The following is a 23,214-nucleotide window of genomic DNA, read 5'->3' on the forward strand; positions in this document are numbered from 1 at the left end:
GCAAATCCGATGACATGACTACAAAGTCGATCATCGAACTGCGGCCTAGGGTGTCCTGGTGCCAAGTGCACACATGGACACCCTTATGTTTGAACATGGTGTTCATTATTGAAAATCCGTGTCGAGCACAGAAGTCCAATAATAGAACACCGCTCGGGTTCAGATCGGGGGGGCCGTTCCTCCCAATCACGCCCTTCCAGGTCTCACTGTCATTGCCCACGTGAGCATTGAAGTCACCCAGTAGAACGATGGAGTCCCCAGAAGGAGCACTTCCTCCAGGGACCCCAAGAAGGGTGGGTACTCTGAGCTGCCGTTTGGTGCATAGACACAAACAACAGTCAGGACGCGTCCCCCCCACCCGAAGGCGGAGGGAGGCTACCCTCTCATTCACCGGGGTGAACCCCAATGTGCAGGCGCCCAGCCGGGGGGGCAATAAGTATACCCACACCTGCTCGACGCCTCTCACCGTGGGTAACTCCAGAGTGGAAGAGAGTCCAGCCCCTCTCAAGAGGGCTTGTACCGGAACCCAAACTGTGCGTGGAGGTTAGTCCGACTATATCTAGTCGGAATTTTTCTGCCTCGCACACCAGCTCGGGCTCCTTTCCAGCCAGAGAGGTGACATTCCATGTCCCAAGAGCCAGCTTCTGCAGCCGGGGATCAGACCGCCAAGGTCCTGCCTTTGGCCGCCGCCCAGCTCACATTGCACCCGACCCCTTTGGCCCCTCCCACAGGTGGTGAGCCCATGGAAAGGGGGACCCACGTTTCCTTTTCGGGCTGTGCCCGGCCGGGACCCATGGGCGAAGGCCCGGCCACCAGACGCTCGCCTTCGAGCCCCGCCTCCAGGCCTGGCTCCAGAGGGAGGCGTCCGGGCGAGGGAAAACTTAGTCCATTTATTTTAATCATCATAAGGGGCTTCTGTGAAAACTAGTTATTCATCTTTTATTTCAAAACATTGAAATATCTTATTACATAGCAATATTATTCAATCGTTTGTTAAATTTGTACTAAATACTACACATTTGTTTTATTCTGAAAATGCTCACTTTTATTTCATCAGAGGGTTGCACGAAACAATCTGGGTGCAGACACATCTTCCAAGCAGATACATTTGTCTACTTAAGAAAAATGCATCTGGATGTAGATGATTTTATTTCAGGCACCTACTTGATGAAATGAAATTGCGTAAATTCAAATGAATTGTGTCATACCGTGTGGCCAATACTGTGACCGACCGGGTGCCGTGTTGAAAGGCATCTCATCACTTGACTTCATGTGTAGAAAACAGGGCAAGATGAGCTCGTGTTTCACCTTTTAATGACAACCATTCCTTTTGCGATAAGTCAATTAAGCAGTCCTACGCTGAATGGAAATGCTCTTCTTTCCACATCTACATGCGCGCACGCACATACGCACACACAAATTACACACAAAAGAGTCACCAGCAGATGGCGAGCTTATTGGTAAAAAGTTCAGTTTGACTTGTTCCGCCCCACTGAAGAGACTGTATGGAAGAGGGAAGGCCGTTTTGGTAGACAATGGAAATGGCCAAAGTGCAGAGGGGGGGGGGGGGTGTTTACTCTAGGGCCACGGTACCGCCCGCCGCCTGCAACGCCGCTTTCAGTTTCTCTGCCTCGTCTTTGGAAACGTTGGTGCGGATCTCCTGAGGAAGCGACTCCACCAGCTTCTTGGCCTGGTTTCAAAAGAAAGGCGCAACAATTGACACTCACACGAGCAAAAGCAAACAAATGTGATCTGTGACGGAGCGCTTGTACACACACAAAAAACTTTGGTAAACACTCATTTTGGCAGTTTTCCCTGATGGTTGACATTGCGGCATCTGTGTAAAAAGAGGGACCTGGCCCCGCCAGGCTGGTGAGTGCGTTAAAAATGGGAACGCGGTTGCTATCTTGCCGTCTCTATCTTTATCCTGCCCGTTTGGAAGCTGTTCCATTCCGAAAATGGCCAAGCAAATGCAATCCCCAAAAGTCTGGTGGAAATATGGCACCTACCTGCACCAGGTTCAAGCCTTGGATGCAGTTCTTCACCTCCTTAATGAGTTTGACCTTCTCTGCCGCGTTGACTTCAGTTAGCTTGACAGTGAAGTGAGTCTTCTCTTTCTTGACCGGGACCTCCTCTTCAGCGGCCTGAACAAACGTTTTCTTACTCAATTGCAGATGGCGGAGGAATTGGTTGCAAATCTACTTCTGGAAACGTGCCGCGGATAGATCGCATATTTGTGAAAGACTTGGGCCTAATGGCAAGGAACAAAGCAGACCTGAGAGTTTGAAGAAAATGGTACTCAAATACAGTGGAGCCTCGGTTTTCAAACGTCCCGGTTCTCGAAAAAATCGGTATTCGAACAAGAAATTAGAGATTTTTTTGCTTCGGATGTCGGACAAAATTTGGTTGTCGAACCTCGCGAGATGAGCCGAGAGGACCCGCATGCCAACTGACTCCGTTCGTTATTACATTCTCATCACTCTGAGGATTGCATCAACTCTAATCATGCCTCCAAAGGAAGCAAGTGGGAGCAGTAAAGTCATCCTAAAACACAAAGACGCTCCTAAAGCAATGCGACAGTGAGCGCCCGGCCCGCTGCAGTTGCGCGATCGGACCAAATTAAGCTCCCTGCGCACTGAGGTCCACTTAAATTTTGGAAAGTACATCAGGACTTTAAAAATATTTTCTAAATTTTAGCGACCGCTCTGTCACAATAATGCGACCAGCACGGTGCAGTTGTGCAGTCGGCAGCGCGCTACAGTTGCGCATTCGGCGGTGCGCTGCAGTTGTGCCATCGGACAAAATTAAGCTCCCTGCGCACAGAGGTCCACTTAAATTTTGGAAAGTACATCAGGACTTTAAAAGTATTTTCTAAATTTCAGTGACATCTCTGTCACAATAATGCGACCAGCGCGGTGCAGTTGCGCGGTGGGCGACGCGATACGGTTGCGCGTTCGGCAGTGCGCTGCAGTTGCGCGATCGGACAAAAATGCGCAAATGAAAAAATGCTTAAAAAAGGCTTTTTTTTTTTTTTTTTTTGCTTGGAACAGATTACATTTTTTTCCATTATTTGTAATGGGAAAACATGATTCGGAATTCGAACGATTCACTTCTCGAACAGCCTTCTGGAACGGATTGTGGTCGAAAACCAAGGCTCCACTGTAAATCAAAAGATTGTACTTTCCTTCAATGCAATTGAAATGTACATGCTTTAAGGTAGGGGTGTCAAATTTATTTTTGTCGCGGGCCGCATCATAGTCATGGTTTCCTTCGAAGGGCCACTGAAATTGCCAACCCAAATAAATGTCTTAATGTCTCAAATTATGTAGTGTACGGTACTCAACAAACTAGTGAATGACTAGATCAGGTATGGGCAAACTACGGCCCGCGGGCCACATCCGGCCCACGGGACCGTTTAATCCGGCCCGCCAACCCTAAATAAATTGTATTATTAAACTTTTTTTTTTTCGGTCATTTTGCCTGCAATGACTGTGTTTCCCCAGTAGATGGGGAACCACTCGCCTGCGCATTTACTACCGGAAGCCGTGTCAGAAAGCTTGGTGCACACTCACAAGTGCATGTACGTACTCAGTAGTACGGAAATGGCGCACTCGCGCTCTATTTGTATCAGTGCCGAATTTAGAGCGTGGGCTGTGACGACAGCATTCTTGTAATTCGCACGCTGAGCTTTCAGATACAGTTTTACGCTAAAGCCACCCACAAACCTTCCCCTGGAATCCTTCCATTAAAATGAGTCGCCCAAGGAAAAGCAAGGTGGACACTGAGTGCCGAGTGTTTAAAAAGAGTGGCCAATTTGGCTCGATGTACGCGACATGACGTTCAGCCACATGAACATCAACATCAACCCGTCACAGATCTAGGTAAACGGACCAACACCTCGGATCTCTCCTAAGAATTGCCACAACAAATTTTACTCCAGACTATGACACACTATCAAAAAAAGGGAGACCAACAACACTGTTCCCACTGAAAATGAAGGGGAGGCTTTCAAGTTTGTTGTAAAAAAATGCATTTTGAATATGAACTGTACAAATAGCAGGGATTGAAACTAGCGACCATTCTCATTTTCAAACAATGCAGGATGCTCAAGGACATTGATGCACCACCTGTTTGTGACTAATCTTAACCTGTAAAGTTCTTAAGGCTTACTTTAAGGACGTGTTTCCCGTTTCCTCACCTCTGTTACCAGGTGTTTGTGAGTTAAAACTCTGCTCTGATTTTCAGATACCCCTCACCGTGTTGCCGTTTTGATTACTTTATTTGGATGTATGCTTTCACCGATTCTTCAAGATGATATATTTGGTCAGAATGTTTGCCGTTTGATGTGACCTCATAAGATAAACATCTTTCATTAATCTGACCTGCAGGCACTGAAGTGATGGAGACTGTTATTCATAATAACTGTCGTATTTTATGAGAATCACTGATAGCAGTTTTTTAGGGATTTTTTTTTTTTTAAATGCTGTTAATAAATGCATTTGTTTCCAAAAAACTTTTTTTGAATATCCATGCTTTACTACCTACTAAAGGCCAAAACCTTTTATGCAATGACCTTTACAGGTCGTTTATATTACTTCACACAAACACTACATCCATCTGCTCCTGATTCGGCCCCCCAGTCAAAATTTAGAACCCAATTCGGCCCACAAGTCAAAAGGTTTGCCCACCCCTGGACGAGATGAATAACTAGTTTTCAAAACAGAGACTAAGAAAAACTGTTAATATATTTTAAAAATATGAATGGTAATAAAAATTGCTAGCAATAGAGCCATTTTTTAAAAGTGAAAACAATTAGTAATTTTAATATTGACGTATAAATTTGATGCACAATTTGTCTTCGCGGGCCACATAACATTTTGATTGTGGCGGGCCGTATCTGGGCCCCCCCGGGCATTGAGTTTGACATGTGCTTTAAGGACTTGTGTCTGTCTACTTTCTTCAGGTTGACTGCAAACCTTTGGCAAAGTCTGTAACTCTGAATTTTATTCATTAATTCAAATACAGTCCGCTCGTAATGTCTGAAATGGATCTTGTTTGTTTGTATTCAAGTCAGCGGAGGAGAAAGCCCTCGCAGGTAAGAGTTTGGGCGTCGCTGTCGCGCTCATCAAGCGGCGGCTTTCAGCCGCAAACGGTTCTTACCTGAGGTCCTGGAGCAGCCGTCCCGCCTGTCGGCATCATTGCGACATCCTGAATATTCAACGTTTTCTGTAACAAGTGCAAATGAACGTTCAGGAAAAAATAGAAGTGACGTTCTGCGAACAGTCGGTCGGCGAGGGCAAAAGACAACAACAAAGAGGCAACTTAAATAGTAAAACATAGATACTGTGCTGATGATTGGGATTTTTTTTTCCCATTTCCCCCAACCCAGGTAGGGTTAGTGGGGGTGGTTTACCTTAAGGAGCTCATTGAGGTCCGACACCTCTAACAAGGTGAGGCTGGCTATGTCGCTGACTAGTTTCTGGATTTTGGGCGAGTAGTGCTTGGGGGCGCCGTCCAGCGGCGGCGTGACCAGGACGTTAGAGCGGACATCGGCACTCGTCCTGAGGAGTTTCAGCGAGCACCAGGCCGACATTTGCTGCTGCTCCCGCTGAAGCCATTGTCTGGGGAGAGACCACACGGGATTAGAGCCTATCAGTAGCCACATTAGTTTGTTTATATGGTGGGCACAGCAAAAGAACATTTGATCCTTATCAAAACTGCAAACTTGATTCACAAAACAATTTCAAACTGTTTTAAACTCATCTTACATTATTATCACAGGGAATAGGTTCCATGAGGGGGTGTATTTGTAACTAGTGTAATGAGTTGCTCACCTGTGCCCAAATGAGCAACTTTCACTGAAATTGATTTTACAAACGATTTGCTACAAACATTGCAGTTAAGGGGAAAGAGATTAATGACAGGCACAAAATTTAAATGCTTTCTGCAAGCAAAACTAGAAGAGAGAGGACAAGCCTGTCATCCAATGTTGCCATTCACACGACATGAATTGCTTCATGTTCACACCCAGCAGATAAATTTGGGCGGGTTATTTGTGACTCGATCATCATTACATCCGTACATACAGTACTTTTGTCAAAAATATTTGAGGGTGCTGTGAAATTTTTCCTAATGTCAAACCTACCGTAGCACTTGGAGATTCAACTGAAATGTAAAGTGCAATATGAAACAAATGTATTGTTTGGTAGTATAATTAACGTGCAGAGCCAGTCCAACCCAGCGGCGCCTGGAAAACGGACTTTAAACCGATGATGATGATGCAGAGCGCCTCTTTTGAAAATGGAGTAATCCACCTTCACGGCTTTCTTTAAAACCACTATTCACTTTTTGACATGAGGAAAAATCATAGCTTTTTTGTCACAGCTAACAAAACACGTGTTTTCACCACCCAATGGCACCCCAACGGTGTCAGAGCGTTACTGAGCATCGTTAAGCAAACGAGTGACCTTGACTGCCGACAGCAGAAACCTCAGACGACGAACAAAAGACTGAATGTGTGCGAAATGTGGTTTAATATCCAAAACGGGTGCACAAAAGTCACCTGACCTATGCACCGCTATAAATGGAGAACTAAGACGCACAATGACGAATACTTTGTGCTAACAAGCGCTAAAAGTATAGCTCAATGACTAATATGCAGTTTTACAGCAAACATGGTGGAGAAAGTGGAGTAATGCTTGTTTTTCTGTAAAGTACACGCCCAGGGTCGGCCGGCTACCTGTCCTTGACGAGCCTGACGGACTACGCATCGGCCACAGCGTTCGGTAAAACGGCAAGGGAGTGACGGTGCAAACGTACCGGTGGAGGTTCACCGCGGCCCGCAGCGCCGCTCTGGTGCAGTACATGCTAAACGCTAATCCAGAGTCCCCGAATCACCGCGGTGCCTTCGATAAGCAACCTCGTTGCTCAACAAACCAAGGAACTAATTGTACCACAACAGCACATGGCGCCCTCCTCACCGAAGCTGACCTACCCGGCATGCACTGGGAACAAGTACGGGTGCCCATGTAGATACCAAAAGATGGGTTTTTGGTTTTCACTTTTTTCTTGCATTAATAGCTGCCATCATTTAACAAAACAATCCAAGCAACCAGCTAATGGTAAATTATTGGCTTCGCCACTGAAATGTTTGCAACATTATACCCCTCTCATCCAAATAATCTGGAGGTGGAGCTTGAAGGCGAGCGTCAGGTGGCCGGATTTTCACCCATGGGGCCAGGCAACGGGCTCACCACCTGTAGGAGAGGCCAAAGGTTCACCCCGGTGGACGAGAGGGTAGCCTCCCTCCTCCTTCGGGTGGGGAGACGGGTACTGACTGTTGTTTGTGTCTATGCACCAAACGGCAGCTCAGACTACCCACCCTTTTTGGAGTCCTTAGAAGAAGTGCTGGAGAGCGCGCCTTCTGGGGAATCAATCGTTCTGCTGGGTGACGTGGGCAATGACAGTGAGACCTGGAAGGGCGTGATTGGGAGGAAGACAGGCGGATCGGTGCAGTCGGCTGTCGGCTGTAATGTACCGGTCCATCGTGGTGAAGAGAGAGCTGAGCCAAAAGGCAAAGCACCCAATTTACCGGTCAATCTATGCTCCTACCTCCACCTATGGTCACAAGCTATGGGTTGTGACCGAAAAAACAAGATCCTGGATACAAGCGGCTGAAATGAGTTTCCTCAGCAGGGTGTCTGAGCGCTCCCTTATGATATAGGGTGAGAAGCTCGGTCATCCGTGAGGGACTCAAGAGCCGAGCTGCTGCTCCTCCATGTTGAGAGGAGCCAGATGAGGTGGGTCGGGAATCTCATTAGGATGCCTCCTGGACGCCTCCCCAGGGAGGTGTTCCGGGCATGTCCCACCGGCAGGAGAACTCGCGGACTACCCAGGACGCGCTGGAGAGACTATGTCTCTCAGCTGGCCTGGGAATGCCTTGGGATCCCCCGGGATGAGCTGGATGAAGTGGCTGGGGAGAGGGAAGTCTGGGAGTCCCTCCTAAAGCTGCTGCCCCCGCGACCCGACCCCGGATAAGCGGAAGATGGATGGATGGATGGATGGATGGATGGATGGATGGATGGATGGATGGATGGATGGATGGATGGATGGATGGATGGATGGATGGATGGATGGATACAGTTGTTCCGGGCATGTCCCACCGGCAGGAGAACTCGCGGACGACCCAGGAGGCACTGGAGAGACTATGTCTCTTGGCTTGCCTGGGAACCCCTTGGGATCCCCCAGGATGAGCTTGACGAAGTGGCTGGGGAGAGGGAAGTCTGGGCGTCCCTCCTACAGCTGCTGCCACCGCGACCCGACCCTGGATAAGCAGTAGAAGATGGATGGATGGACTTTTTTTGCACGTGTGGAAGGCGTTGACAAAAATAATACTCTGGAGTAAAGTTCAATTCGTTACTCCTCAAGTACTGATCAGATCTGCAGTCACTCAAAAACATGTGACTCGGACTCTGTCACGCCCGTGCCAGAGCACGCTCGGCCGGCAACTTCCCTCAGCCACACCCCTTCATCACCGTAATGTCTGTCACCTGCTTCCTCTTGTTACCTTATGTATTTAAGCCCTGCCCGGGTGTTTCTCCCTGTTAGTGTCTACTGTTGTCTTCCGTGCCCGGTGGTCCTGCCGTCTGGTTTCCCCCCAGTCTTGTCTGGAGGCTCATGGTCAGAATTTTATCCTTGTCCAAGTGGACTTCTGTCGGCCAGTCTGTCTGTTTGCTGGCCGTGAGTCTCTGTCCCGTATGTCTCTTCGGTTCCCCACCTGACTCCCTTCCAACTCCCTTTACTTTCAATAAACCCCGGTTCAAGCTGCATTTGGTGGCCTGGCTCTACTCATTCCTGACAGGACTCAAGTGCAAAAAAATGTTAAATGTCTGTATAATAAAAATATAACTAGCATGTTGAATCTAGCTGTATTTGACAGAGTAAAATTTGTGTTTCGTCTTAATAAAATGTATGTTGCATTTGAACTACTCTCACAAGCACAATCGAGCCAAATTGTTGTTGATAAATGTTACGGATATGTACATGTAATGCATCGCTAATGACTAGCCAGGGGATTGTAGCCAAACCAAGTCGCTTTAAATCTCACATTTTGAGTAATAATAATCACACATGCAACTTATCCCAAAAGTTAAACAAGTAGTATACACCGTATATAATCCATTACCCACCTATCAAGTGTAACGTAGCACAGGGGAATGCTCTTAAGCACAAAATCTGCGCTCCATCTATCACCTGCACTCGCCTCCCACCTCGGTCATCATGCCACATCCTCCATTCTTCTACCCGAGCCAATTGGAAGCCTCGGAGGGTCAGACCCAACGGAGGACATCTCTTGGGGTTCTCATGGATGCCTTCCGGCCCGCAGGCCATGCTGCCATCTCCACAGGCAGAAAGGAACTTGGAGCGAATGTGCACAGTAGAAAGGAACTGGGAGCGAGTGTGCTCGGTTCCAAAACCACCATTATTATATATTTCATACAGGTGGAGATGAAAGATTGCTACAAATGTCTTTCATCTTCAGAAAAATATCCCAAAAAAGTCACTCGACTCTTGATTGAACAGAATAGAATAAAAGGTATAATGAGAACTGCGCGTGTTGTTGAGCCAAACGACTGGGAACGACAAGAATGAAGTGAGTGGACAGTAAGAAGATATTTATTAAATATAAATTTAAAATGACTTGCAAGCCAGACAGATGGCTTCAATGGAGTTAAATAGGACCACAAAGTTACATGGGGAACGGATTGGTGAGTGGCCGGCGATGGAGCAAAAGCGTTTCCACTTGTCCCGGCAGTTGTGGAGTCTTAGCGGACACGTACGGTGCGAGGGCTGTCATGGGTGTGTATTCTAGGATCGGTTTTGCTCAGCCTCAGCGCTTTAACTGTGAACTTTCTCCCAACTCGTTTAGAATATTGCAAACAATTCAGGACAAGGAAATGCCAAAACAGAAGATTCAATGTTAGTTTCAGTGGATGGCAAAAGGGACGAGGAGGAAAGAAGCAACGAGCGGAATGTTAAGCTTGCGATCTTGACTTTGTGCCGTTCATTCCAAGCTACTCCTTAAAGACACGCGCTTGTTTTAACACCTCTCAGTGTATTACAAACTCAGTATTCAGGCTACACTCTGGAATACAAAAACAAACAAAAAAGTGAACATGCACGTTCGCATCCGAGCCAATTTTTTGCCCTGTAGTTATTTTCTTTTTCATTTCGCTACTGACAGACTATTTATGAAGGAGGAAATACAAGGAAGAGGTCATGAGATGCGAGTTAGCACCCTCCTCACTCCCACACTAGAGATCACAATATTTCACATCACTAGGATGTGACAGTGAGACAGAGAGAAGGGTGTGTGTGTGTGTGTGTGTGTGTGTGTGTGTGTGTGTGTGTGTGCGCGCGCGTGTGTGCGCGCGTTTGTGGTGGGTGGGGTCGTAGTGTGAGTGGCCTCATCACGAACGGCGGCGGCGTTCAGTCGAAAGAGATGAGCTGTGCCTCTGGACTACCGGGGACTGCCTGGGGAGGGGCGTGCTGCTGCTGCGGTGGCGGCAATGGCGACTGCTGCTGTTGCTGCTGCTGAGGGCCACTAAGAGGAGCCACCTAAAGCAGTAAAACCAAACATTGTGCTATTTTTTTAAGAATTAAAAATATGTGCACAGGGTCAGAGCTTAGATCTTCCAACTTTCTAAAGCAAGATTTGACTTTGAGAACTTTCATTGTATCTGTTCCCAAAAGCTAACGCTGGCTTGCAGTTAGGCTGCTACATAGTAAAAGCCAAAAAATGGTGCAGGGCTGCAATGCTAAGAAAGAACTAACCTGTTGGTACATAGGCTGCTGGCCGGACATGTACGACTGTTGGACGGCCATGTTGGGTTCCTGCCCCGGAAGTGCTGAAATCATGTTCTGCATGCTGTAGGTCGGGTAGCCCATGTAGCCCATGCCATTGGCAGGCGCAGCCTGAGACATGGGGGGCAAGCTTTGCGCCTGTGACGCCACACTCTAAGCAAAAAAAAAAAAAAAAAAAAAAAAAAAAAAAAAAAGGGGGGGGGGGGGGGGGACACAATCAAGCCAAATGCTGCTTGGTATTGGGAACGAGCAGGGACTGTTCCAAAACCTGACTAAAATGCATTTGTCTTGATTTGAGCAGACCTGGTAGCCTTGCGAGGGTGTGGGCTGGTAGTTAGAGTAAGGCACAGCGCCGGCCAGCGGAGCCTGACTAGGAGGAGCAGGCTGTCCATTGCTGGCAGCAGGCTGGTACATGTATGCGTTCACCAAATTGGGATCTGCACCAAAGCGTGAGTGAATGAATGAGGAGAAAGCAATCAAGTGGAGGTGAAAAGCGAGGCCTCCTCACGTTACCTGAAGCAGCAGCCGGCACGGCCTGGTACTGCGGCGGCGCGCCCTGGCCAGCCTGGTTCATGTAGAGGTTGTGCATAGGGGAGCCTTCCACTGAGTTAGCTGGACTGAAGGTGCCCGGGTAGCTGGGCGGAGCTCCAGGCTGGTACACCACCCCGCCTGCTACGTTGGGGGGCAAAGACTGCATCTGTCGAAGAATTACGCTGACTTTTACACTTTGCTGTGGTGGAGCATTTTAGTGTTTGAACAGAAGCCGTTTATTATTTTGGTTCACAGTTAACTTGTGACAAGCAGCTTGAAGCAAGCACACTTGGTGTCTTATGAGGCGAAGGAATGCTTTGCGTGTGTGCGCGTGCCTGTGCGTAGGGCAGAGAGAAAGCGGGCATCTGAGCTCTCATCTGGATGGTGTGCTTCTGCTGCTCTAGACGCATCTGGCGCTCCTTCTCCTGCTCTTGCAGGCGCTGGATGGCCAGCTGCCGCTGCATCTCCAAGTACTCCTACAGGGCACAGGCAGAAGAGTGACGACTCGGCAACTTGCGCGCGTTCACGACAAGACGGCCTTTTCCATTGTTCCGTGTTGTGCCATTTGAAGATGCTGTTGGTGGTAATTATTCATTAAGTACCTCAAAAGCCTATCCAGCATTTCAGCCATTCATTCATCCATTTATTCATTCTTTCATCCCTCCCTCCCAGCTGGTGCTGTGTGGTGTCCCATCTGCAGTGAACTCCTGTACCTGCTTCTTCTGCCGCATGATCTCCAGTTTTTGCGCCAGCTGCATCTGCCTCTGCCTCTCGGCCTCCTCGGCAGCGCGGCGCAGTTTCTCCATGTGCTCATCCCTCAGCGCATTGAGGGCCGCCCGGGCGTCGCGCACCTGAGCCAGCTTGTCTTGAAGCCCCTCGTAGTATACTGCCGGTGCCGTGCGAAAAATGAACGACACGCAGAGCAGGAGGGAAGGGAAAAGCCCGGCCACATGACTCACGTCGCTTCTCGTCCAGCTGGTTAAGGATGTCCAGGAGCTGCGGGTGCATGTTGTTGATGGACTGGAATAGAGACAGCACGGCGCTGTCGTTGGTGATGCTGCGCCCGCGCATGTGGTTGCTCTTCATGCGGTTCAGGAAGGTGGTGACGGCGTTCTGCAGGGCCTTCAAGAACTGCTCGTGGTTCTCCTCCGATTCCCCGTTCTGGTACTGCTGCTGGAAAGGCAGCCATATTCGGGGAAGTAAAGCAAAGCGCCGTGTCACTTCCAACATCATGGATTCAATGGACGGTTGTCCTCAAAATTTGACACTTTCCAGCTGCTGCACCCGAGTTCACTCAACCCGGTTGAAAGAAGAGAACTTGTGATCAATCCCGACAAACAAAGTATGGCTGGATACCTCCACGATGCCGACGGGCTGCACGGGCGCGTGAGCTTCGACGGGCTGGCCGGCAGTCGGCGCCGGCTCGGCCAGTGGTGCGGGGGCTGGCGCCGAAGGTGTGGGACTCTTGCGGGCCTCCTCCTGCTTCTTCTCCCAGTACGTTCTGTTGAGGTAACGGGCCAGCTAAAACAAGATCACACAGAGGAAACTGAAGCGTGGATTTCAAACAAAAGAAAGGAAAACTGAATTCATGAAGCCTGATTCAGCTGAACGTTCGATCCCAACCTGAATTTGCACCATGACCTTACCTCAGGGTCGACTTCCTCAGCAGTCGGAGCAGAGGAATTCTAAATTAAAGAGAGTCAGTAAAACTATGTACAGCTTTGCGAAGACAAAAGACGATGGTGGCGCCTTACCACGGGGGCGGTGTAGAGGGTGCCGACCGGGGGCGCCGAGGAGGTGACCGGGGTGGGCTCCGCTTTGGGATACGCGGGGTGGTACGAGTTCTTCTGCTTCTGCACGAGAGGCTCCTTAAGACACTTGTGCATAATGGGCAGCGAAGGAATGGCGGCCGCGCGGCGTCCTACCATTCGCTCTTTTTCCTCGGCCTCACTTTGGGAGAGGGCGATGGCCAGCTGCAACTCCTCCTCCTCCTGCAGAGCCGCCTCGTCCCTTTTGGGAGGCATCTGGGTGACGAGAGAGACCAAGAGGGGAGATTCGCTTTGGCTTCGTCCGGCGGTACTGAGCGCTCGCATAATTTGTTTCTTTACCTGCGACTGCTGGGAGAGCGGGCTGGTGAGATACTCGGGAGGCAGCTCTGCAGCGTTGGCGGACACCGGTTTGATCTCGGCTTTTCTAAGCGAAGGAGAGGAAGGGTGGCTGCTTGGGTGGGGGGAGAGAAAGACTTGTGAATGAGCAAACAAAGCTTTGTGGAGCGACAGCCGGCATGACACAAATGCCGTATTGGCCCGAATGTTTTTTGCACTGAAATAAGACTGAAAAAGTGGGGGTCGTCTTCCATTCGGAGTCTAGACATTATACACATTCACTTCTGCGCAGCGTTAAGTTAAAGGTTGCTGGTATCGACTGAGTATGTTGCTGTGATCATGTGCGTCTTTGACAAAGTGAGTATATACATTTCATTGTTACTACTGTCCACTGTTGTGCCGTTTGTTCGATCGCGGTTTGCTTCGTGTGCGTGCCGTTTGATTGACAGCTCCGGCGCGCCCCTTTACGTTTGCTTCGCATTGGACGAGTAGCCGGACGGTGGCCAGCCAATGTATTTTGTTGTCTCTAACTTATGTTTGGTGTGTTGCCGAGAGTATTTCATTTATGGTTTAGTATAGCAGAACCGTTACGCGCAGTTAGTTATGTAATGTGTGCCGTCTACTAGTGTGTGACGTCAGAAGTTGACCGTTGACTTACGTGCTGTATTTCTGTCTGTTGCAGAACCACACACACACACACACACGCACGCGCACGCACACGCACACACACACATAAACACACGCACACACACACGCCCCACACACCCTAGGCGGGAGGAGCTGGACCCAAAGACTCAACCATGTACACTACACACACCTGCTCTCACATCCTTACGACCAAACGCGTGCCTATACCCTTATGCCAGTTTGCCTGTATGCCCCTATGAGCGACAGTGCCTGTTACTTTTTTTCAGGGATGAGAACGGCAAATGAAAAAAAACACTGAAAAGTAGCCGGGCTCTGGGGGCCGCAGGCTCCCTGGAAACTCCTGGATTTTGGCAGTAACTCCAAAACCATTAATTTCGTCACTCAATTTCAACAGTTTTGTAAAAAAAATATTCCTGCTTGGTGGGCTACCAAGGTGAATATAATACATCAAAATGGCACAATCAATTCTGGAGTTTTTCCTTTTGATGAAAACTGTTAATTTTTTGCAACATCTATCTATCTATCTATCTATCTATCTATCTATCTATCTATCTATCTATCTATCTATCTATCTATCTATCTATCTATCTATCTATCTATCTATCTATCTATCTATCTATCTATCTATCTATCATTGAAGATTTATTCTTTAACGATATCATGTTACCCACATGCTTGTAAAAGTAAAAACGTACCTTTGTGGGTTTTTTTTTTTTGTGATGTGCTCCTTAATGTGCTAAAGAACTTTTAAATATTCTGGATAATTTTGGGCTTTCCCAGCATGTCACAGATCCAACACATAACAGAGGTCACATATTAGATCTAATTATTTCCAAAGGTCTTAACATCTCCGAGGTTGTGGTAAATGATGTTGCTCTTTCTGATCATTACTGTGTCTTGTTTAAAATGACCACCCTTGCTAACCCAATGAAAGGGGAAGCAGATGTAATCACAAAGCGTCATATAAATGATGACACCTGTGCATTATTCACCCAGGGTTTTACACCATCACCAACCCTTCCCTCGGCTCTAAGTGATGACCTTGTCAACAGTTTTTGTTCCACTGTTAAGACTGTTATTGATTCTATCGCCCCAATTAAGACCAAAGTTTTGTTAAGAAGGAAAAAGTCACCCTGGAGAAACGCCACACTGGTTAAAGCTCAGGAAAGAGTATGTAGACAAGCAGAACACAGGTGGCGAAAAAACAAACTCCAGGTTTATTACAACATCTACAAAGAGAGTCTTCACAGGTATAACCAGGAACTGAAGAATGCAAGGCAATCATATTTTTCTGAGATTATCAATAGAAACAGCAATAATGCCCGCACATTTTTTTCTGTTGTGGACAGGCTAACGGCACAGCGTCTGTCCCTCCTGAACTGCTGTCTAACAAGGCATGCAATGACTTTGCAGCCTTCTTCACAGACAAAATATTACAGATAAGACAAGCAGCGTGTAGCTCCGGAACGATAACACTTGCGCCTTCCTGTCATATAGTCAATCTAGGACATTTTAGCCTCATAGATTATACAACTAACAGAAATAGTTTCAAAATTAAAACCTACAACATGCGGCCTTGATACTCTGCCTTCCAACTTTTTTAAAACTGTTTTTAGCTGCATAGCTCCAGATGTACTGCAGATAATAAATACTTCTCTTCAAGCAGGCCAGTTTCCCCAGGCTTTGAAAACTGCAGTAATAACACCTCTTTTAAAAAAAAAAAAAAAAACTTGGATGCCAGAACAATTAGTAACGATAGGCCAATATTAAACCTACCATTCCTGGGGAAAATCATTGAAAAGGTTGTTTTCCAGCAAATCCATGCTTTTATGATGCAAAACAATCTTTTCAACACATTTCAGTCTGGATTTCAGCCACACCACAGCACTGAGACTGTAGTTTTAAAAGTCTTAAATGACATTCACCTAAATAATGATGCAGGCAAATCCTCTGTCCTGGTATTACTGGATCTCAGTGCTGCTTTTGATACAGTTGATCATAACATACTACTCAGCAGATTGCAAAAGTGGGTGGGATTTACCAGCACTGTGCTACAATGGTTCAAATCTTGCTTACAAGATAGAGACTTTTTGTGTCAATGGAAAACCATGAGTCGGAGAGGACTAAGATCACGTGGGGTTACCCAAGGGTCCATTCTGGGACCGCTACTTTTTAACATCTATATGCTACCCCTAGCTCAGATTATGGAACATCTCAACATCTCATATCATACTTATGCCGATGACACAACTCTATATCTCTGTGTCATCACATGACCACAGTCCCCTACTCACACTGGGTAACTGTATTCATCAAATAGATAAGTGCATGTGCCAGAATTTCCTCCAGCTAAATGCAGAAAAGACAGAGGTGATAATTTTTGGACCTAAAAATGAAAAGATCAGCGCTCACCTTCGCTCTATGTCATTGACAGCTACAAATCAAGCCAGATATCTTGATGTAATTATTGACTCAGACCTGAACTTCAACAGCCATCTTAAGTTTATCACTAAATCTGCCTTTTACCACCTGAAAAACATAACTAGAATTAAGCGGTTTCTGTCTCAACAAGATATGGAAAAATGTATTCATGCATTCATTTTTAGTAGGTTAGATTATTGTAATGGCATCTTTACAGGCCTTAAAAAAAATCCATCAGGCAGCTGCAGCTGATCTAGAATGCTGCTGCCAGCATCCTCACAAACACCAGGAAACTGGACCATATTACACCGGTCATTAGATTGCTACACTGGCTTCCTGTGAGTTAAAGGATAGATTTTAAAATCCTACTGCTGGTCTACAAAACGCTGAATGGTCTCAGACCAAAATACATGCTTGATCTACTTGTTCCTTATGAAGCATCCAGACCTCTCAGGTCATCTGGAACTGGCTTGTTGTGTGTCCAAAGAACAAGAACCAAGCAAGGAGACGCAGCATTCAGTTATTATGCTCCTCACCTGTGGAACAAACTTCCCATAGATCTGAGGTCTGCTCAAACTGTCAGCTCCTTTAAATCAGGGCTAAAAACGTTACTGTTTACTACAGCGTATTCTTAAGTTAAATCCTCTCTTTCTAATTTTTTAGAAAGGATTTGTTTTTTAATCCTTTTTATGTAAAGCACATTGAATTGCCTTGTGTGTGAAATGCACTATATAAATAAATCTGTCTTGCCTTAATGTTTGAAGCGCCACGACCTCCATAGCTTATCACATCTTGACAAAGAATGCGCAAAACCTTCCCCGGGACATCTAATTTACGGATATGCTCCGTCAGGCAGGTGGTTACGGACTGTGTTGAGTTGTAAGATGACGCTGCTCTCTGAAGCAGTTCCTGATCCCGTTCAACTTGTCTATTTCCCTGGCACGATCCTCGTCTTTTTTCTCTAAAACTTTTGCCATGCTGGCTAAAACTTTTGCTAATTAGGCAAATGAGTAGGCAAATGATGTGACGAAAGTAGCGCCAAAACGCTGCCGAAAATAAGGTGGCTGTCGCAATACTCCTGCCCCCCCATATATAAAAACAATTTTCTCAACGGATCTACACGATTCACGAAAATGATACTCCCGACGGAAAAAAACACGGAAATCCGCGGATCCGTGGAAGATTCTCATCCCTGTTTTTTGCCAATAATTCAGTAAAGCAATCAAAACTGAACCACGTCTTCCCTCCTGTGTTATGACCGACACCTGGGGTCGAAAAGAGCATAACCATCCGAGCCAACCCCTATAGAGTCCTCACGCTCCCCAACAATAGCGGTAGCAGTTTGCATTATTTTATTGCAATGTTTTTCCTTATTCCGATTTGTTTCAAGACTAAAGTTAGACTTCACTTTGATGGTTAATGCAGTTATTGCAATTTTGTCGTTTTATCACAGTAGATTGGTTTATTTACATTTCAAAAACCAGAAGCCATTCATTTACAAATGTGATAGCACTTTAGTTTACATGTTCAGATATTAAGATGTGATACAGTTTTTGCATGATTTGAATGAGGCAAAATAACATGCTTTTTCTCTCGAGTATATTGTTATAATCATTTGTTTCAGATGTAATCATTTTCTGTATAAAAATTAAATTTGGTGTTCAAAAAGTCTTATAATCAGGTTTGTCTTATATTCGGGCCAATACGGTAGTAACTTTTTTTTAAAACTAGGAGCACAGTGCTCCCTTCCCTGAAATTTTAGGAGTACAAGATTTACAGGCTCACATTTTTAATCAACTTGTGTCAATACTGTTTAAAAGTGTGGAGCCGCAACAAGATACTTTCAAGAGAAACAACAAATCGGCTTATTTACTGGTTGCACTTGAAAATATTAAATATTCAAATTTGGCAATCGCTGAGCCCGCCTTCTCGTGCCGCACAAGGCCGTATTGTGACGCCGTGGCCGTCGCATCTTTTGCAAACTCGAAACCTCAAGTGATAGTTTTTGCATGATTTGAATGAGGCAAAATAACATGCTTTTTCTCTCGAGTATATTGTTATAATCATTTGTTTCAGATGTAATCATTTTCTGTATAAAAATTAAATTTGATGTTCAAAAAGTCTTATAATCAGGTTCGTCTTATATTCGGGCCAATACGGTAGTAACTTTTTTTTAAAACTAGGAGCACAGTGCTCCCTTCCCTGAAATTTTAGGAGTACAAGATTTACAGGCTCACATTTTTAATCAACTTGTGTCAATACTGTTTAAAAGTGTGGAGCCGCAACAAGATACTTTCAAGAGAAACAACAAATCGGCTTATTTACTGGTTGCACTTGAAAATATTAAATATTCAAATTTGGCAATCGCTGAGCCCGCCTTCTCGTGCCGCACAAGGCCGTATTGTGACGCCGTGGCCGTCGCATCTTTTGCAAACTCGAAACCTCAAGTGATACAGTTTTTGCATGATTTGAATGAGGCAAAATAACATGCTTTTTCTCTCGAGTATATTGTTATAATCATTTGTTTCAGATGTAATCATTTTCTGTATAAAAATTTAATTTGGTGTTCAAAAAGTCTTATAATCAGGTTCGTCTTATATTCGGGCCAATACGGTAGTAACTTTTTTTTTAAAACTAGGAGCACAGTGCTCCCTTCCCTGAAATTTTAGGAGTACAAGATTTACAGGCTCACATTTTTAATCAACTTGTGTCAATACTGTTTAAAAGTGTGGAGCCGCAACAAGGTACTTTCAAGAGAAACAACAAATCGGCTTATTTACTGGTTGCACTTGAAAATATTAAATATTCAAATTTGGCAATCGCTGAGCCCGCCTTCTCGTGCCGCACAAGGCCGTATTGTGACTCCGTGGCCGTCGCATCTTTTGCAAACTCGAAACCTCAAGTGTGTTAATTAACCAAAGTCCACGTAGGCCAGGTACTCACTTGTTAAGCTGCTCAAAGCAGGGCTCACACACACGGACCTCCTTCTCGATCCCAAACTTGGGGATGGTGGAATACTTGGAGGAACACTTGCCGCAGAAGATCTGGCCACAGGCTCGGCAATGGTGCTTGGAAAAAGACGAGAGTGCAAAATCCGCGTCAGGCTGCGAGCGCAGGTCGTCAACGCTTCTGATTACAAGCAGCAGCTGAAAGAGCCGTAGCAAAGTCCACGTGGCGCCATGGCCCGTTTACAGGCACGCCCCGCCTACCTTCCTTGTCATCACTCCAAACTGGACTCTGCACCGGTGGCATTCCTCAGCGTCCACCCAGTCCGGGGCCTGAACCGACAAAAAGGCGCATGCTATGTCTGATAGGGGCACGAGATAAAACGGAGCTTCCTCTTACAATAGCCGTAACAAATACTGTATATTAACAGTTTTTTCCGTGCCACCCAAGTGTATGCGCCCCGCGGTCTCCTGAGGCCAAACAAATGCACCGAAAGCGAAGGCAAATGCCTCACACTTTGCTACGCAGCTTTTTGCTAAGCATACAACCACACAAACACACGCCCCCTCCAAATGGAGGAATCTTACTTTTTCTGCGGAGAACATGGCGTCGCTCTCCTTAAACTCAGGGAACACGTGACCTGTGGATGAGAAGCTTTGTGACATCATCCGCTCGCTAGCATGCCGAACAAAAGCGGGTCGACTGAGCTCCGAGACAGCCACCGACCTTCCACTTTCATGATCTGATAGGTGTCTTGCACCACTTTGTATTTGGGCTCGTTGCGGAAGGCGTGGGCCCAGGCTTGGATCAAGTAGAGGATTTTGCTACGGACGTTTGGTTCCGTCTGTTTCTGGTGCAAGGAAAATGACATTTTCAAAACGCACACGCGCGCACGCATGCACACACACGGACACAGTGTCTTGGCCAAAGTGTTGGGTCTGCTCACTCGCTGGCATGACACACAATTACCATGGTAAATAGCATTGGCAAATCAATTTGCAGCACTTGGGTCACGACACCAATGCCACGTTGATTTCAATTTGTGCGTCAAGTGAGCAAAGGCCGCCTGGCTCAGCTTTCCTCGCGCTTTCACATTGCTCTTCATGAGCTGCTGCAGCGTTCATGATGGTGGTGTTACTTCAAACCACCGTGCTGTCGCGAAACGGATGGAGGTGCCGTTCCATCGAACGTGCCGCCGAGCGTCGTGACAACCCATCAAATGTTGGCAAGCTGGGAGGAGTTTGGACAAAATGCACTGGCGCGCCCCTGCATCTGAATCAAATGCACACATCACCTTGCTGAGATCCTTCAGCTCCTCCATGGTTTGTTTACTCGCCACTTCATCGTGAACAGTCTGCCCACAGTTCTTAACCACTGACTCCAGGACCTGAAGAGGGAGGAAGCATCGTTTGTTACGCCATTGGCAACAACACGGCGCATAAAGATGACATTCTTTCACGTGTGCTTTTTCCCCTCAAACGGAAACATCTTACCTCAAGTGCATAGAGGGCCACATGTGGATTTTTGTCAGTCAGCTTCTTCTTGATAGCGCCAATTGCATACTTGGCCCTGATGGCAAGGACATCGACCAATTCAATCAGAAAAAAAAGGGTGGGAGAAAACAATCATCTCAAGACGGAGTGACCGACTGAGTGTCTCCCTGTCGAATGAGATCGCAGATTTGCAGGATGGATTCCCAGTCGGTCTCCAGCAGCAGCTGACTGGTGGCCTTATCTGGAAATAATCACAGAGGGGCGTGACGCGGCGAACCGACAAATTGTAACTATCATTGACGAGCACGTTGAGCATCTCCGGGAGCGAGCTGCTCCATCGCAGGCTCCTCTTTGCATTGTCAAATGGCAATGGCGATAGGATTGTGAGCTTTATTCAACGCCGCCTGATGGTAATGTGAATGAATACGTGTTTCTATTCAAACGCGTGACCAGAATTCAAAGGCCATCTTGATTTTTTTTTTTTACAGTAGTAAGGAGACGGGGATTTTGACCATTTTAAAGGTCACGAGGCCAAGTAACATAAAGAACAGCAATGGCTTAATTTTGCATAAGATGACGAAGCTTTAAACAGGCCCGTGTTGACTTAAAGCCAGTTTGACGCTTGACTCCTTCGGTGGGAAAACTACTGACATTGTTCTGTTTGTGGCTGGACATAAGTCCACACTGACATTCGCTTTAAACCGTCTTGCCACTGAGACAGACTTTATTATGATCATGATGGTGGTGATCACTTGGTATGGCTTTAGGTAGAGTTTGGTTTCGTGTGTGTGTGTGTGTGTGTGTGTGTGTGGGGGGGGGGGTGTTCTTTATTGCGAGACAATCTGATCCAGAAGAAAAGCTTGACGTGGTCAAAAGAGGAATTTGAACTTTACGAATCATTTTGAATCACAGCTTGGTCGTCATGTTGACGTTGCTTTATTTCCATAAGGAGGCGAATGATGCGTGTGTTAACGTTACTTGCTCTAACTGACTAGTGTTCTTGTCGCACGTACGACTCACTTTATTAAAATGGACGCCATTATTCTCTTCGAATGTCGGCTGACACAATCTTGGATTGTAACACCTTTTATGAACATGAGAGAGCTAATCAGGGCCTTCGGCGGCCGATTTTGTTAGCAGCCAGGCTAAAATTAGCTTGACATTAGCGCCACGGCGTAAGTGAGTAACGACACACTGTTGAAAATCAGCGCACTTTGACCACAAAAAAGTCGAATGCTAACATGAGCGATTATGAGCGCGACTTACCAAGGAGCCTCTCGAATGTACCTCCGCCTTTGCCCATAGTTAACTGAAAGTCTTCAAGTCACTGTCGATGCGTGCGCGTGTTTTTATGTTTTCCCCACTCACTATGCTTCTCACGGTTTTAGCACGGTGGCTAAAAGCTAGCCTCAAGTAGCCACCGAACACTGAAACACAACGCACAGCTGTCCACTGGCTCCCACTTCCGCTGCACTAAAGTCAACATGCCTAAGGGGTTAGCGCCCTCTAGCGTAAATACACAACACAATAACATTAACTCGAGTCAGTGACGTACAAAAAAATGAATCTAAATTACAGGTATCTAACTTTAAAAAGGGTAACTAACGTTTATGTTTTGCATCGTAACTTTATCCTCGCTGCAAATGGACAACAGTGAATGTCTCCATGCCAAGCAGCTGTTAATAAAAAAAAGAAAAAAGAACATCACTATGCACCTTCAAACCACACAAGAATTGAGGCCATTTTTTTTGTATTTTCATTTCAGTTCTTTTTTTTATGGACTTACATAGATTAGTGGATTTCTAACTTTTTACCCAAAGTTCCTTCTAAAAAAAATTCATTTGCAGTGTATTGGAATCTAATTGGTAGGCTGTATAGAAGTGCAGCGCCCATGTTCAAACTGCGTGTTGTAGTGACATAGAATAATATAAAAATATATACTTTAAATGGGCTGAGAAATTGAAGGTCCAAAGCTAAAAATAAAAAAAATAAAGGCATTACAACTTCATCTGTTATTTCTCAGCATTTTTGTCTGCGGAGATGAATCCAACGATGAAAATTCAAAATCCCATTCAGTGGCACCACCAGATCTGTGTAGCTCCGGTCGACGCGCTGCCCCGATTAGCGATTTATTGGCACCTCCTTACTGTCTATTGTCACTTGAGATATGACTCACTTGCCTTACTGTATTCAACAGTGAGCCCCAA

The 23,214-nt window shown here is 46.3% G+C and overlaps 2 protein-coding genes across 8 annotated transcripts; both read right to left on the reverse strand.

The window, feature by feature from the left end:
* Positions 1 to 1,297: 1,297 nt before the first annotated feature.
* mrpl12 (mitochondrial ribosomal protein L12) lies at positions 1,298 to 7,014 on the reverse strand. Its single transcript, XM_049745863.1, has 5 exons — positions 6,820 to 7,014; positions 5,414 to 5,621; positions 5,161 to 5,226; positions 2,010 to 2,144; positions 1,298 to 1,690 (listed from the first exon to the last, which is right to left on the reverse strand). The coding sequence occupies exons 1-5, from the start codon at positions 6,864 to 6,866 to the stop codon at positions 1,574 to 1,576; spliced, it is 573 nt and encodes a 190-aa protein (XP_049601820.1). The 5' UTR covers positions 6,867 to 7,014; the 3' UTR covers positions 1,298 to 1,573.
* Positions 7,015 to 9,653: 2,639 nt separating this feature from the next.
* On the reverse strand, positions 9,654 to 22,484 carry hgs (hepatocyte growth factor-regulated tyrosine kinase substrate). 7 transcript variants are annotated; one of them, XM_049745857.1, is made up of 20 exons: positions 22,274 to 22,483; positions 21,164 to 21,248; positions 21,008 to 21,083; positions 20,809 to 20,901; positions 20,241 to 20,358; positions 20,102 to 20,154; positions 19,778 to 19,846; positions 19,512 to 19,636; positions 13,503 to 13,611; positions 13,320 to 13,418; positions 13,149 to 13,247; positions 13,041 to 13,079; positions 12,751 to 12,915; positions 12,354 to 12,567; positions 12,108 to 12,280; positions 11,730 to 11,870; positions 11,377 to 11,560; positions 11,167 to 11,300; positions 10,834 to 11,016; positions 9,654 to 10,617 (listed from the first exon to the last, which is right to left on the reverse strand). In XM_049745857.1, the coding sequence occupies exons 1-20, from the start codon at positions 22,308 to 22,310 to the stop codon at positions 10,489 to 10,491; spliced, it is 2,325 nt and encodes a 774-aa protein (XP_049601814.1). In that variant the 5' UTR covers positions 22,311 to 22,483; the 3' UTR covers positions 9,654 to 10,488. The 7 variants fall into 7 exon arrangements, with proteins under 7 accessions (XP_049601814.1, XP_049601813.1, XP_049601809.1 ...); XM_049745856.1 differs by having other exon boundaries at positions 13,503 to 13,614; XM_049745852.1 differs by having other exon boundaries at positions 20,241 to 20,364.
* Between the last annotated feature and the right edge of the window lie 730 nt (positions 22,485 to 23,214).

The sequence above is a fragment of the Syngnathus scovelli genome, chromosome 16 (genome assembly GCF_024217435.2).
Source record: "Syngnathus scovelli strain Florida chromosome 16, RoL_Ssco_1.2, whole genome shotgun sequence".
NCBI classification, from domain to species: domain Eukaryota; kingdom Metazoa; phylum Chordata; class Actinopteri; order Syngnathiformes; family Syngnathidae; genus Syngnathus; species Syngnathus scovelli.

What these genes read in the sequence shown, in the direction of transcription:
- mrpl12 (XM_049745863.1), bottom strand. Translation starts at nt 6,866, where the DNA reads ATGTACTGCACCAGAGCGGCGCTGCGGGCCGCGGTGAACCTCCACCG. An exon ending in GCCGCGGTGAACCTCCACCG is followed by an intron (nt 5,622 to 6,819) that starts GTACGTTTGCAC and finishes GTCTCTCCCCAG; the next exon opens with ACAATGGCTTCAGCGGGAGC. An exon ending in AAGGCTTGAACCTGGTGCAG is followed by an intron (nt 1,691 to 2,009) that starts GTAGGTGCCATA and finishes TTTTGAAACCAG; the next exon opens with GCCAAGAAGCTGGTGGAGTC.
- hgs (XM_049745850.1), bottom strand. Translation starts at nt 22,310, where the DNA reads ATGGGCAAAGGCGGAGGTACATTCGAGAGGCTCCTTG. An exon ending in TACATTCGAGAGGCTCCTTG is followed by an intron (nt 21,249 to 22,273) that starts GTAAGTCGCGCT and finishes GATTATTTCCAG; the next exon opens with ATAAGGCCACCAGTCAGCTG. An exon ending in TGCTTTGAGCAGCTTAACAA is followed by an intron (nt 13,612 to 19,511) that starts GTGAGTACCTGG and finishes CCACCCAAGCAG; the next exon opens with CCACCCTTCCTCTCCTTCGC.